The 16,186-nt window shown below is 40.5% G+C and overlaps 1 protein-coding gene across 1 annotated transcript in view; it reads left to right on the top strand.

Annotated features, from left to right (window-relative positions):
* SHANK1 (SH3 and multiple ankyrin repeat domains 1) overlaps positions 1–16,186 on the top strand; it is a 317,095-nt gene that overhangs the window by 224,459 nt on the left and 76,450 nt on the right. Inside the window, exon 14 of the mRNA XM_063435485.1 lies at positions 11,010–11,092. Within this exon, the coding sequence (XP_063291555.1) occupies positions 11,010–11,092 (83 nt within the window). The remainder of the gene's footprint in view (positions 1–11,009; positions 11,093–16,186) is intronic.

Genomic DNA, 16,186 nt, shown 5'->3' on the forward strand with positions numbered 1-16,186 from the left:
TCCATCAGCTCATGACATAGACCGATTCCTTTCATTTCAAATCACAACAATCCCCACAAACCTCCTGCCAATTTTGGATGCTCCGATATCCTCAGATGAAGTCCACTTGGTCATACAACATCTCCAACAGGGAAAAACCCAGGGCAAAATACTATAAGACATTCATAACTTCATTAACAAAGCCTTTCATGCTGGCCTTTAACTCACTAGCAAAAACTAAATCTCTCCCAGAGGCATCATTACAAGCATATGTAGCACTCATTCCCAAATCTGGTAAGAACCAACTGTGGTAACTACCGCCCGATATCCCTGATTAATCTTGATCTGAAAATATTTACGAAAATATTGGCCAACCCTTCCTCCAAACCCTGGTCCACTCTGACCAAGCAGGTTTCGTCCTTGATAGGGAAGCTAAACAAAATACCACTAAACTTTTGAATTTGATATACATAGCAAAACGCCTTCCGACTGATAGTCTCCTCCTCTCGGCCGACGCCGAAAAGGCATTCAACAGGGTGGATTGGAAGCCCTGGTTAGCAACCATACGGAAACTCAGTTTTGGTCCCTACTGGTTGCGTTAGCTACAGGCCATTTACTCCACCCCAATTGCACAGATTTGGATTAATGGGCAACTCTCGCCACCAGTACACATAAGAAATGGCACAAGGCAGGGGTGCCCCCCTCTCCCACCTTCTTTTTATTGTTATCTTAGAACCCTTCCTGAACGGAATTAGAGATAACCCCATCATCAAAGGTATACAATTGCAACACGAAGAGTATAAAATCTCAGCGTTCGCAGATGACACATCACTAACCCCTCTCCTGGAGTAAATCTCCTTATATAACAAATTTTCCAACTTTCAACCTCTCGTTAAGTGAAATCCTACCACTATGAATTGCTCCGCATACGCGCACACGGCTAAAATCTGAATTTCCCTTTACATAGGCGGACGAGGCCATTACATACCTAGGGGTATGCTTGTCAGCGGACCTGACCTCCATTTTTTATATAAATTACGAACCACTGCTCCAATCCATGTCTAAAGACCTACAGGCTTGGCATAAACCACACTTCTCCTGGCTCTGCAGAATAAACATTCTCAAAATTAACACTCTCTCTTAGATACTCTACTTATTTCATACCCTGCCCATCGCTATACCAAAGCCTTTTTCCACCAAGCTTAGATGACTCTTTACAACTTTCATCTGGGCGCACAAACAGCCCAAAATCCTGTATGATGTTATTATTATTATTATTATTATTATTGCCATTTATATAGCGCCAACAGATTCCGTAGCGCTTTACAATATTTTGAGAGAGGGGGATGTAACAATAAATAAGACAATTACAAGAAAACTTACAGGAATAATAGGTTGAAGAGGACCCTGCTCAAATGAGCTTACAGTCTATAGGAGGTGGGGTATTAGAAACATTAGGATAGGAAATATCAAGTAGGAGTGAAGCAGAGCTGGAGGAGAGAGCAAAGCACTATCCCATAGGGACAGGTATGTAAGGGAGAGATTACTCTGGGAGGCCATACGCTTTCCTGAAGAGATGGGATTTAAGGCCCTTCTTAAATGATTGAAGACTAGGGGAGAGTCTGATGACAGTAGGCAAGTTATTCCATAGGAGAGGAGCCGCCCGTGAGAAGTCCTGCAAGCGTGAGTTGGCCGTACGGGTGCGAGCAGCGGTCAGGAGGTGGTCGCGGGCAGAGCGGAGGGTACGAGGAGGGGCATACCTCTGGATCAGTGAAGAGATATAAGAGGGGCTGGAATTGTTCAGTGCTTTAAATGTATGGGTTAGCACTTTGAATGTTGTGACCAGACCCAAGTCCTGTGGCTGCCTGGGTTCCCCCCACATGGAAATGTACTATAAGATACTATATATTATCTAGAATATGCGAATGGACCATCTACCAGAATCAGTGGACGATGCTGGAAAGCTCCATGTTCCAAGTCTCTCTCCACGCAATCCCTTGGCAAAGAGCGAATCCTTCAGCATTGCTCTCCTATCGCACTACACATCCCACTATCCTTTCCACACTTCGGATGTGGGCAAGAATATGTGAGGCCAAGAACATTTCCACCCACCCATCCTCATATACCCTATCACACACAACCCACTTTTCACACCGGGGCTACAAGCCATAACCTGCCAACGACTCCAACGCAAACCCTAACGGCCCTTCATGACACTGGATTCCATACTAGAAGGCCATTCCGTACGATCTCTCCCAAGCCTCACAGGACCTGGTGCCCTACTATGTTGTAAACACTCCACTTCGCACAGGTGACCCACTTCCTCAATGCCAATCCCACTCTACTGAAGGGTTCTCGCGCTCTGTCTGACTTTGAGTTATACTGCAAAACCCACAATGTTAAAACAAAACAGCTCTCAACGTTCTTCAAACACCTCCAAGCTGAACACATCATAGCTTTACCCCCTTCACAGACGCCTGGGCCACAGACCTCAACGCTCAGCTCATAGCACCTCAATGGAAGATTGTTTTCACACAAATACACAAGACATCAATCTGCACCAACATTCAGAAAAGTGGTTATAAGAGAATATCCAGATGGCATTACTCTCCCTCTGTCAGGGTGGCGGTCCGGTGCCCGTGACCCAGACACTGTCCGGGCGGCGGAGCGAGGACTGGGACCCAGTATGCCTGATGATAAGTGGGAGTCTTCTGCATGAGAGTGGATAGGTCAGGGTCTGGTGCAGGGTAACCGCACGCCCCCTGGTGTTGAGCACCAGTGTTTGTGCAGCCACATACCAGAACCCTGATTCAGCTTATGCGGATCCCAGGAACTAGAAGCAGGAATAGGGATAGGGAGGAATAGGGAGGCTCTGCAGCGGTTGTGTATCCAGTACAGAAACAAGATAAGGCTAGGATAGATACCAAACACGAAAACACAAGACAGAACTAATAGAACCCAGAACCAGAGAAGGATAGAAAGCTAAACCCAGAACATGTACACATAACAAGAGGGAAACAATAACTTATCATGGGCAAGACAGGGCAGGACTGTACATGGACTGGGATTACAAAATAAAACAAGACAAGATATATAGACAAAACAAGAGGGGACATAACTAAGCACTAATAAGAAAAGTATGGAGATTTAGTTACATTATATGATCATACTTTGCATAAGCCTGCCACAACGCCAAAGTACCCCATATATGGCAGGTCCTACACTGCCTAATGTTCACTAAAAGAACCATACTAGACCAATAGTACTTACCTGCAAGAAAGGGCAGAGACTTGAAACATTGCTGCAGGTCCAGGCTGAAACAAAAGGGAATGATGGAAATCAGATGTGGTAACATAAAACAAACATTTAAATGAAACCAAGAGACTGGGAAATCCAGGGACGGAATATAAGAATGAACCCTTAATGGAAGCGAATTAGGGATAACAACACACGAAAAGGACTTGGGAATTGTTATAGACAACAAACTATGCAACAATGTGCAATGTCAATCAGCAGTGGCCAAGGCCAGTAAGGTATTGTCATGCATGAAAAAGGGCATTCATTCTCGGGACGAGAATATCATTTTGCCTCTCTATAAATCACTGGTAAGACCACATATTGAATATGCTGTGCAATTTTGGGCACCTGTTCTAAAGAAGGATATCATGGCACTAGAAAAAGTGCAGAGGCGGGCTACAAAATTAATAAAAGGAATGGAACATATCAGCTATGAAGAAAGGTTAACAAATTTAAACCTATTTAGTTTAGAAAAACGTCGCCTGAGAGGGGATATGATAACATTATACAAATATATTCGGGGCCAATACAAACCATTGTGTGGAAATCTATTCACAAACCGGACTTTACATAGGACACGAGGCCATGCGTTTAGACTGGAAGAAAGAAGATTTCGTCTAAGGCAAAGGAAAGGTTTTTTTACTGTAAGAACAATCAGGATGTGGAATTCTCTGCCTGAAGAAGTGGTTTTATCAGAGTCCATACAGATGTTCAAACAGCTACTAGATGCATACTTGCAAAGACAGAATATTCAAGGATATAATCTTTCAATGTAGGGTAATAACTGCTTGATTCAAGGATAAATCTGACTGCCATTCTGGGGTCAAGAAGGAATTTTTTGTCCTAGCTTGTTGCAAAATTGTGCTTCAAACTGGGTTTTTTTCTTTTTTTTTTTTTTTTTTTTTTTTTTTTCTTTTCTTTTGGATCAACAGCAAAAAACAGGTGTGAGGAAGGCTGAACTTGATGGACGCAAGTCTCTTTTCAGCTATCTAACTATGTAACTATGTAACTATGTAACCCAGAAACCCAAGCAATAGAAAAAACAGAAAAAAACAGACCTAGACTAGAAAACCAGAAAACCAAAACAAGAATAGCAAAAGGAGTACTGGATACCAGAAGCCATGGTCAGACATCAGAACAGGACAGAGCAGGTCCTGACACCCTCTAAACTACTCTGGATGTGTGCTGGAAGTGCTTTCAACCTGGCGCGTCCCTCGCACATATCTGTTGGCCCTGCCCGCTAATCCAAAGTTATTGGACAAATATAGTGACAATGACCAAGACAGTGACAGCCTCACACACACCACATTCACTAGTGATCCTAATCCTACCTTGCCCTTTTCCCAAGGCACTGAAAATTCTCCTAACCCACCTCCTTACAGCAGCCAACCTCCTCATTCCAGTCAAATGGAAAACTCCTGATGCCCCAATGGATAGGGAATGGATTGCTAAGGTAGACACGCTCAAAACCATGGAGGAGATCCACGCCTCCATCTCCCATGAATACACACTTTACCGGGAGGTCTGGGAGCCATGGGTAAGGTTTTCGGCAGAATCTTGAGCTAGCTCTCCTGACAGCATATTCCTACTCGGCTGGTCAAATCCCCTAAGGAGACAGGGATCAAGCTTTTACGTAGTACTCCCCTTCGGTCTCCCACCCCCTCCTCTCCTCACCTTTAATCCCCTAATCCCACGATACAATGGACTTGCGCAGCCTAAATGCATCGCTCTGGCCGTGTAGCCAGATTTTCTTCCCTAGCTTCTTTTCGTTTTTGATATAACCCTGGTTCACCATTCCCTGCCCACATATATAGTACACACCGCTGGTTGACAGCCTACACTACATTGCCCCACCATCGAACATATAGTCCTCACCGAGGTGACCGGCAAATCTTCACACCGACAAATCTTCACACCGACACGTTACCCTCAGTTTATCCTTGGGCACGGTAAAAACCCAAAGTTCTCAAAGGTATAAGGGACCCCACATACAGCAATTATCATATACTTGAACATCAAAGGTTTCTGAGAATTTGTTGTTTGTATAGGCACCAATTTGGTTAACACAGGTTATTGAGTCACCCGTCATGATACGACACGAATAGCAATTTTGTACTACCTGAACTTTTTGTACTTCTAATGCAGTATTATATTGTATATCCTAATTGTAGTACATAGAGATGTTCAACTCTACATTTAAAGGGACACTCCAGGCACCCAGACCACTTCTGCACATTGGAGTGGTCTGGGTGCCAACTCCCATCACCCTTAACCCTGCAAGTGTAATTATGGCAGTTTTTATAAATACCTTGCAGGGTTAAGTCCTCCTCTAGTGGCTGTCTTATCAGACAGCCACTAGAGGGACTTCCGTGTTCTTAGAACACGAAAAGTGTTTTAAATTACGCTGGATGTCCTCACGCTATGCATAAGGACCTACAGCGTCGACGGAATCCCCACAGGAAAGCATTGAATAATGCTTTCCTATGGGGAGGTCTAATGCTCGCGCGCCCGGCCATTGCCGCACATGCGCTTTAGGAGCGCGGGCAGAGCTTGACCCAGCGCAAAGGGATTCAGGTAAGTCACTGAAGGGGTTTTAACCCCTTCAGCAACATGGGATGGGGGGCACAGCAGGATCCTGCAATGCCAGGAAAACTGGTTGGTTTTCCTGGCACTGGAGAGTCCCTTTAATTTTATTTTTAACACTTCACAAACACACACCTGTTAAATATAGGGAAAAAGTGAACACAGTGTTAAAGTTCCAAAAATCCTGGGATGTTTCAGTTTCACTTTAGTCCTCCCTGTTCTGTTTTCACCACAAAACAAGTACTTATCACAACTGAACGCATACTTGTTCCAGACTTGCTCCAGAGGCCATCATTCTTGGTTGCCCTGTATATAATATTTATTACATAAACTAATCTTTAACTGAGTTATTTAATTGACTTTAAATGGACACTATAGTCACCAGAACAACTACAGCATATTGTATTTTATTCTGGTGAGTATAATTATTCCCTTCAGGCTTTTTGCAGTAAACAGTGTTTTGTTTTGTTTTTTATATATATAAATTGCAGTGTTTACATTACAGCCTAGGGATACCTCCACTGGCCACTCCTCAGATGGCTTCTAGAGGTGCTTCCAGTGGCAGTGGTGCAAACTGTGTAGCACTGACATGCAGTGTCCCCACCCTCTTCATGGAGACACTGAACTTTCCTCATAGAGATGCATTCATTCAATGCATCTCTATGTGTAGATGCTGATTGGCCAGGGCTGTTTTTTTTGGCCCTGTGTTTCTGCCCCTGATCTGCCTCCTTGATAGTCTCACCCAATCCAATGCTTCCCTATGTGAAAGCATTGTAATTGGCTGAAATAATCACTTCTGATGATGTCAGCCAAGCAGGCAGATCAGGAGCAGAGTCAGAACCAGCAGACTGTTACAAAAGTAAGATTTAATTATATTTAAGTGGGACAAGGAGCGGGATCAGGGGTTTTAGATGGTGGTTTTAACACTATAGGGTCAGAAATACATAATTGGGTTCCTGACCCTATAGTATTCCTTTAAATCCAGTATTGTCTCACCCATAAAACCCGTTAAAATGCTGCCTTGTTATTTAACAACCAACAATCACTTCTTACTATCTTCCTTAACTGTAATTCTTAAAATCTCCAGGATCGGAGGACTATATCATGAATAATTAATTATTTGGAATGAGTTGTGTTAATTTTTGTAACTTAAGTTAACACTAAACATTTTGTAATACTTTGTAGATAAAACCTATTCTATGCTTCTATGACTACAAATGTTTATTATCGTCTCTGTAAGGTCAGGCTACCCCTCCAGAGACCTAAAAACTGCTAGCTTCATCATCAGTCATTCACAACCATAGTCTCCTACATTAAAAGCATTTGCCTTGCAACTTTCTATATATCCATTGAGATCAGAAGCTGGTGATTTGCATTCTGTCAGCTTTTTTTCTTATAACCTTCCATCATATTTGGTGTTGGAATGCTAAAACTGCTATTACAGATTGTTTTCCATTACGCTTAGTAGGTTTCACTTCTAATAGCCTAATGGTTCAATTTAGCCAGCAGCTAAAAAAATGTAAATATACCTTAAATAATTTTTTTCTTGTCCATAGGATATGAAAATATTTGTAGAATTTAGAAGCTATTCAGGCTTATTTAAACGAACATGAATCACTGACAATACAAGCAAAGACTTTTGCACAAATATACAAAATAAAATAAGGCAAAACAAATTTAGAAAATGTTGTAAGAAACATTTAAAAACTTACTACAAACTTTCTCAGTTTCCTTTGTCAGGCTTAATCACAGCTAGTTGTGTGTCCAAGGATCTCACAAAGTCACTAATGATGTTGCAAGCCTTTGCAGTCGTGCATGCACAATTTAGTTGCACATGTGCAATGCTATTTTTCCTGATTCCTAGGGATAGGACACTGATTGGCTAGATCAGTGCCCCCCCCTACTGTAGGCTTTGAAAAGGCATGGAAAGAAAAGCAGGTAAATATGAAAAAAAGGAGTAATCATCTTTTCCTGCTTTTTCTGCCTGCAAAATGAGAAAACTTGTCTCAAGTGTGTGCATGTCCATTTAAGAGTCAAATTGATTTGAAGAGATTCAATTGGAGAAATAAGTCTATGATAATAAGATGTTATGTACTATTTGTAAGAGGAATAATTTGTAAGAGGAAGAACAGATAATAAGTACAAATACTATGTTTTCCAAATAAATGTTGGTTACGTTTAGATGCAGGTATATGCATGCTGGTTAATCCTTAAAAGGAGCAATCCAGGTTAGAGTCCTGTTTACACACTAAGAATAAAAAACAAAACAAAAAACAAGCTTTCTGGAAGATTCACAAAACAGATATATTCGGGTACAGCCGCTCACTATCAATGCTTTATTACAGCAAAAACAAGCAATGTTTCTACCATACTATATTCTCAATCAGATATAATTATGGTATGATTGGAGCGGAACCCTTGCTTGTAGCGTTTGCAGTAACCATGTGACCTCTTACATTTTACTTGTGTCTCCTACAACCCACATTGTGTATCTCTTACTTTCCTATGAGCTCCTTTATTTGTCACTTTCTTCCCCCACAGCCTCTTTCTGTGGCTCTCACCCCTCAGCCCATTTTGTACGTCCCTTCTCCCCAGGTACCTTTTGTGTGTCACTTTCCTCCCAAGCCATATAGACATAGACATACAGGATACATACATGCACAAAGACACAAACATACAGACACACAATATTATACAGGCTCACAGACATAAATTCAGGCACACAGTCACAACGATATAGAGGCACACAATCAAACACAAGCATACAGGCACAGACACACATGCACACAGTCATGCAATCTACACATACAGGTGCCCTCCATACAAACACAGGCATACAGTCATACAGACATTGTCATACAGAGATGTATACAGAAAAAAGAGGGACACAGCTGTTGTAATACAGAAAAAAAGAGGGATACAGCTGTCATACAGAGACATATAGATGCAGTCATACAAAAACAGGGATGCAGGCATGCAGAGATATATGTAGACAGGCATATAGAGACATACAGAGACAGTCCTACAGAGATAAAGATGCAAGCATACAGAGACATACGGCGACAGACGTACAGAGACAGGAATACCAATATAAACACCCAGGCATACAGAACAAGGCATACAGAGACATAAAAATACAGACAAAAAGATGCATACAGATACAGGCATGTAGAAACACACATACACAGACATTTAGTCACACAGATACATACAGAACAAAGCATACAGAGACATACGTTCACAGGCATACAGAGACATACGTTGACAGGCATACACAGACATATGTTCACAGAGCAACACATGTCTAGGGGAATAAAGTGACAGGGAGTAGGAGCCTGTAACTCCCTGTCACTCTGACCCCCTAGTTCCCTGATAGGCACAGGGTTAAGGGGACAGGGGGTTAGAGAGGATATGTAAATGTTTTAAAACGTACCCCCTTGCTGCAAGTGGTACCAGCTCTAGTGGCTCAAGCCGAGGCAGGCTGTCAAGGGCTATCTTGAAGAGGGCAGCTCTGCAGAACCATCCCAAGACTTGGCACTATGGAGACAGGGGGAAGGGTGAAGGGGCAGCAGAAGTCAGGCCCACTGCGCTACCATATTTTTTCATAGAGTGTGACAGACGACTCCTCCGACCATGCTTGAGCCCGGATGGAAGTGCGCCTTTATGGAGAACCTAGGCCTATTATTATTTGATAGAACACCGGTCCCCCTGTCTTCTCACAGAGCGGCTTAGTGGCTGGGCTGGCACCCCCTCTTCTTGCAGAGCGACTAGTTCAGTGGCCTATGGGGACCGCCATGCTGGAACCTGCTGAGGGATTCTGGTTGAAGTTGCTCCCTCCTCCTGACATCATCAGGAGAGGGCGGTGTGGAGTCCACCTCCGATCTAGGGAGCAGGGACAGCGAGGTAGGCTGCGGCTGCTAAGAAAATCAGAGTCCCTGGCCACTGGTTGTGGATTTGGATTTTCGCGCCACCCTGCTCTGGTGCCATAAGGCGGCTGACTGGGCCACCTAATGAACGTGCCGGCCCTGTGTAGTAGAAAGAAACATATGTTTTTACCATAACAATGCAATCTCATAAGGTATCAACCAAAGCGTGATTCATGTCTGCCTTTCCTTTTATATTTCTCTAAGGGCAGGTATCATTATGAATAGACAATGTATGTTCACATATTGAATAATAGTACGTAAATCAAATAACAATAATCATGTTAATTGATGAAAAGTAATGCAATGTAAATAAAAAAACAGTAATTTTTTTTTATAAATGGTGCTATTTAGTCCTAGACCAGCCCATGAATTTGCAAGTCAAAATTTAGGAAATTTGGTATTAAATTATTGGTGTTAATGTTCTGTGCTTTTATTGGAGTTGGATGTTGCTACTTGCCATATTAAAACATATAGTTGTGACAGACTACTTAAAATAACAAATTCTTCTGTAATTAAAATGTTTTCAATAGTTAACATGGTTTCATGTTTATTACATGTTGCTTTATTAACTAAGATCCTATATACAACAATACAGTAATAATGTCAATATTGTGCACCTTTTAAATTAGAATTCATTTACATTTGTCTGTTTGAAGGAGTCCAAAAATTTGTTTTTTTTGTGCATATTGAATGCCTCATTTCACTGCACATTATATATTTAAACCAAGAGACTGAGATAGCTTTACATTCTTGGCTAGACAATTCCCATAAGCTACAGGGCCAGACCTCCAAAAAAATGAAACTTCTGGTTCTGTCTTTATTATGTGGATATTTTAAAGAAATCTCTACAGACGTAGTTATAAAATTGGTTGGTTCCAAAAAATATGCATGCTGGGTCATTAAAGTATCTATCGGGATCATTAACATGTGTATCGAACTCATTCATTCTTCATCAGAGTTATTTGATGCTGCGTTCTATCCTTCCAACAGTGCAGATTTCTGTCTATTCTCACTTAGCCACAAGTGGTTTGACCGCAGTTCTTTTGTCCTTTGATAAATCCACCTCTAACTGTGAAGGGACTGGTCTCGTGTGACCAGAACCTGAATCTTGCACTGTTGAAGATGCAGAACCTCGGCGTAATTTCGTCCTCTACTTTTTTGATATTTTTTTATTGCAAGAATTAAGGTTGCATCATCAAGTAACATTTGCATTTTTAATTGCAGTGACTACATTATTAAAGAAAAGACGGTGCTGTTACAGAAGAAAGACAGTGAAGGTTTTGGCTTTGTGCTGAGAGGAGCAAAAGGTGAGGATGGTCTTTTCCGTAATTACTAGTGGTCACTTCATGTTTCATTGCTCAGGTGGGCTATGGTTCTTCACAAAAGAAGAGCAAAGACACGTTTTCCTTTAACAAGTACAAATGACCAAGATTAAGACGATTGAATACAAGATGTGAAAGATCTCATCTGTATTGCACCTTAGAGAATGGGAAAAATAGGTGCGGCGGTTACTCTATAGCCCATGATTGAGAATTTCACACTCCTCTAATCAATCATACCAGACTACAGCAGTGCACAATGATTGTGGAGATTTTTTTTCCTCTATTGAACTGATTACAGAAAATGACGTTCTCCCCATACACACACAGACTCTACGAGGAATCTCGAATAAGTAGAAAGATTAATTAGTCAACATGGAGAAGCAAGAAATCAGTCATTGTTACACACTGTAGCTACTCTCCTTTAAGTTACATTGCAGAGAAGTTACAGTAAAATTATTACTGTAATATTTTATCCCTTTGTTGGGAGTCCACTGGCGGGCTGTTATGGTGGGATGTTATTAACGACTCATGAATGAACGATAGGGGCAAAATAGTTTAATATTTCGTAACCCATGCAGTCTACACCATTAAAATCAGAAAATAAAGCCATATAAATTACAGTTATTTTGAAACTTCATGCTGAACGCTAGGTAACTGCACATATTTGTGAATTACATTTCCACTAAAGACATCCTGTGCATTCTAGATCAAGAGTCAAGGTAAATTATCACAGATCAAGGGGTGTAATTTTTAGACATTCATGCACCCTATGCTAGTTTAATCAGGTGCCCACTTTGACTTGGTTCTTTGCATAAGTTAGATACATTTGTTAAGTTTCAAAGTATTCTATTTTACTTTTTGTCCACCCCTGCATTATTGTGTTATAAAATTGTGACATGTGTATTCAATAATTGCATGCCTTTATTGAACTCCATCTTCTAATTTGAACTTTTTCGGTCAATATGGACTTTTAGCTTCATTTTGAAACTGGTTATTTTCCTATTAAAGCAGACCTATCAATGGTGGTGCCATTCCCACTATTAGCATACATGACCAGTGCTGGGAAATGCCAATATTGGAATCCAACTAAGGGAAATGAATGTGCTTCATTGTTACTTGATGCTAGTGTAGGTAGATACTAGCTAGGAGGATATTGCATAAATTAGACATGGCCCTCATATAATAACCATCTACTGTGTAGTCTAGGGTGGAGAGAGAAGACACTTGGCTTCATTTCTTTTCAAGATATCCTCACTTTTTCAGAGTTCAGAGTATTTTAGTTTATATATATATATATATATATATATATATATATATATATATAGAGAGAGAGAGAGAGAGAGAGAGAGAGAGAGATTGTAGCCATATTAGTCCAGTGATGTAGATGTACATACATGAACAAAAATGTATATATATTTATGATAAGAAGTGGGTAAAGGAAATATTTTGCTACATTAACATTTATTATGTGATAATGTTCATGATTTTCATGATTCGAGTAGATGGTAAAGGAGTAGGTTCGGCTAGTTGAACAGTTGATGTGGGCAGTAAAGTCTGTTCCCAAGGTTAGAGCAGTTCTGGGCAACAATTAAATGTTAAAGGGACACTATAGTCACCAAAACAACTTTAGCTTAATTAAACAGTTTTGCTGTATAGATCATGCCCCTGCAGTCCCACGGCTCAATTCTCTGCCATTTAGAAGTTCATTTTGTTTATGAACCCTACTCACACCTCCCTGCATGTGACTTGCACAGCCTTCATAAATACTTCCTGTAAAGAGTCATCTAATGTTTATCCTTCCTTTATTGCAAGTTATGTTTAACCCCTTAAGGACACATGACGTGCCTGACACGTCATGATTCCCTTTTATTCCAGAAGTTTGGTCCTTAAGGGGTTAATTTAGTATTTCTTACCCCCTACTATGTTAATAGCTTGCTAGACTCTGCAAGAGCCTCTTGTATGTGATTAACGTTCTATTTGCAGAGTAAGAGATAGCATTGTTTAAGGTAAATTGTATCTGATTGAAAGTGAAACCAGTTTTTTTCATGCAGGCTGTGTCAATCAGAGCCAGGGGAGGTGCGGCAATGGCTGCATAAACATAAACAAAGTGATTTAACTCCTAAATGACAGTGAATTGAGCAGTAAAACCCGAGAGGCATGATCTATACACTAAAACTGCTTCATAAAGCTGAAGTTGTTTAGGTGACTATAGTGTCCATTTAAGAAATTATCACACTAGTATGCAAGGGAAGCATTTGACATAAAATAGGTACATGAATTTCTTTTGATGGTTCATTGTTCACAAAGCAGTTTTTCTCTCTAATGTTAAAGGGTAATCCAAGCACCATAACCACTGCAGCACATGGTAGTGGTCATGAATGATGCCAAGAGTACCCTTGCCGGTAATGGGGCAAACAATTTAGTAACAGCTTGCCCTCTTACCTGGGTCTTCACCAGGCTCATGACCTCCTCTCAGGAATGGTGGTGCATCTTTGGCTTCGGCAGAGCTGAAAAAGCCAGAAGCCGATCCAGTTTGTTATTCATTGACCGTGAACGTCAGCCAATGAATGCAATTCTGTGCATTTTGTTCCATGCTGACTAACGATGCCCTAACGATGCCCTAACGATGCTGCCAGAGGTGGCTTCACAGCTCCTTCAGCAGAGGGGTTAAACTCTGCATGAGCAATGTTTATTACTGAAACCCTGCACACACGGACTACAGGCACCATGATCACCTCATATATAGTAGAGAGTGAAAATGTTGAGCCCCTTTCTTAGTTATATTCCTTTGCTTTGGGGGATCCCTTTGGTGTTTGTAATGGGTCCACCTTTCCACCAGTAGCTTGATTTAACCCTCTCACTAGTTAGTGACCTTGAGTAAGACACCTAATGATATATACAAAAAAAAAAAACAAGTCCTGCGTTTAATGGCCATTGGAGTAAATAAATGACCATTTGCTTAAATATACATAGGGATTTAGGAGAGAGTGCAGGTAACTTTTTCTTTGTTTTTTACCTAACAATATATATCCATCTAGCTAAAATTTTCATAGATTATAAACTCATTTGAATGGGACTTTATCCATCTCTAAATATTTCCATTCTATAATTCTAAAGCACTGCAGAATATGTTAGTGTTATATAAACTCGAATACTAATTACACAAAATGCGTTGGGTTATTTTTCCTGCTATGACATATTGTCCATTGATTGCTGTTTTTTAATGAGTGCCACATTTTGGAAATGTTCTTGTGACGACAACATCCCATTTGCCGGTTCTTGCACTTTGAATATACATTGTTTAGGGCTTGTGCTATAACAGTGATGGGTAAACTTGACATTATAGATACTTGTAATTTGCTGGACGACATTCCCCACGAGGCTCAGCCAGCCTGCACACATTTCCTATTAATGTTTTAGCATTACAATGTTTGCATTGTGCAAGATCAATGCTAGCACAGTGATGACTAACCTTGGCACAACAGATTTTTGTGGACTACGCTTCCCATGATGCTCAGCTAGCCTAAATGTTAACCAAGGCATTGTAGTCTAAAGAGACTGGCTGAGTACTGCTGCAGTACCAAGGTTAGATATCAATGTCCAAGGACTTTCTAGTGTAACATCATGCTGGCTGAGAAGCCACCTTTGACTGGCCTTGCTACAGTGGACTGATATTAAAAGAGGAGAAAGATGCAGAATGAGCATTATCTGCAGCTAGTGGGGGAGAGAGAAACTGTTTGCAGCAAATGAGATAGCATAACTACCTTACTTGTTTGCCATTGTTTGACACTAGGGAGTGATTTATCATTGTGAAACAGTCAATCCTGGAGCAGAGAGCTAATTATGGAGCAATAAATAAAAACCTTTACACTGATTCCTATGAAACTTTATTACTTTAATCCAAAATTGTTTGGGATTTAAAGCAATGACCCGCAGGTATACGCATAGTTAAGGATGCAAACTTTAGCAATTTCTTCTAACAAACCAAACTGGCTTGTGGTCTGTATGATTGGCCTTTTTATTTGAGCCTTGTAATTATTTTAACCAGAGATGTACAGATGACACAAATTTTTGGGGTCCATGTCTTTCCACAATGCTCCGCTAGACCCATGATTACAATAATGATATGGGCAGGGTATCAACAATGTTTTATTCTAGAAAATTAAAAAAAAATAATGATACATTTTGCATTTATTAACCCACACTTCTCTATGATCTTGGTAGAGTCTTAAAAGACACACTAAGCTTTAAAATGGGTTCATCTCAATAAAGCAGTTTTGGTGTATAGAACATGCCCCTGCAATTTCACTGCTAAATTCTCTGCCATTTAGGAGTTAAAACACTTTTGTGTCTTTTTATGCACCCTTTTTAGCCACACCTCCCTTGGCATTGACTCACACAGCCTCCCTGAAAAAATGGTTTCATTTTCAATCAGGTCTTACAGCACAGTGTATTTACCTTAGACATTTTTAACTCCTGCCCTTTTAATTGACTTTTAATCACACACACTGAAGGCTCCTGAAGACGTTAGCAGGTCATTATTCTTTAATTTTTTTTTTTTAAATCAACTTTAGTTTATGAATGTATGGTTTTGTTTTTTAACAAGAATAATTACATAAGTATAAACGTATTGCTTCTCCCTTCCAACCTGCCTCTCTTTACCTTTTTGCTCCAAAAATACTTTGGTAAATATTGGCTTAGGTTTCTAGGAGTCATAGTTTGGCTTTTTTTTTAGACTCAAAATTTTTTATTTTGTAATAGTAAAAAATAAAAGGGATACAGAAAGAAGAAAGAAGGGGTAGGGGGTGCACAAAATTCCACCGAATCATTCCAGTATAATATGTGGCATTTTACAGTGTGGAACAGCACATCAGCAATGCTTACATGTTACTTTTTTTTTTTTTTTTCCTTATATACAATGATGACATTTGTGCGAGGGGGGAGGGAGGGGGGGGTACAGAAAGAAGAAGTGGGGTCAGGGGTAGGGATATCAGGGTTTACAGTAATATAGCTTGGCACACAATACAGAGTAATTATGCTTACGAATACCCCATATATTAAGCAGAGCAAGTGGTGCAG

This window comes from Pelobates fuscus, chromosome 11 (genome assembly GCF_036172605.1).
Source record: "Pelobates fuscus isolate aPelFus1 chromosome 11, aPelFus1.pri, whole genome shotgun sequence".
In the NCBI taxonomy this organism is placed as follows: Eukaryota; Metazoa; Chordata; class Amphibia; order Anura; family Pelobatidae; genus Pelobates; species Pelobates fuscus.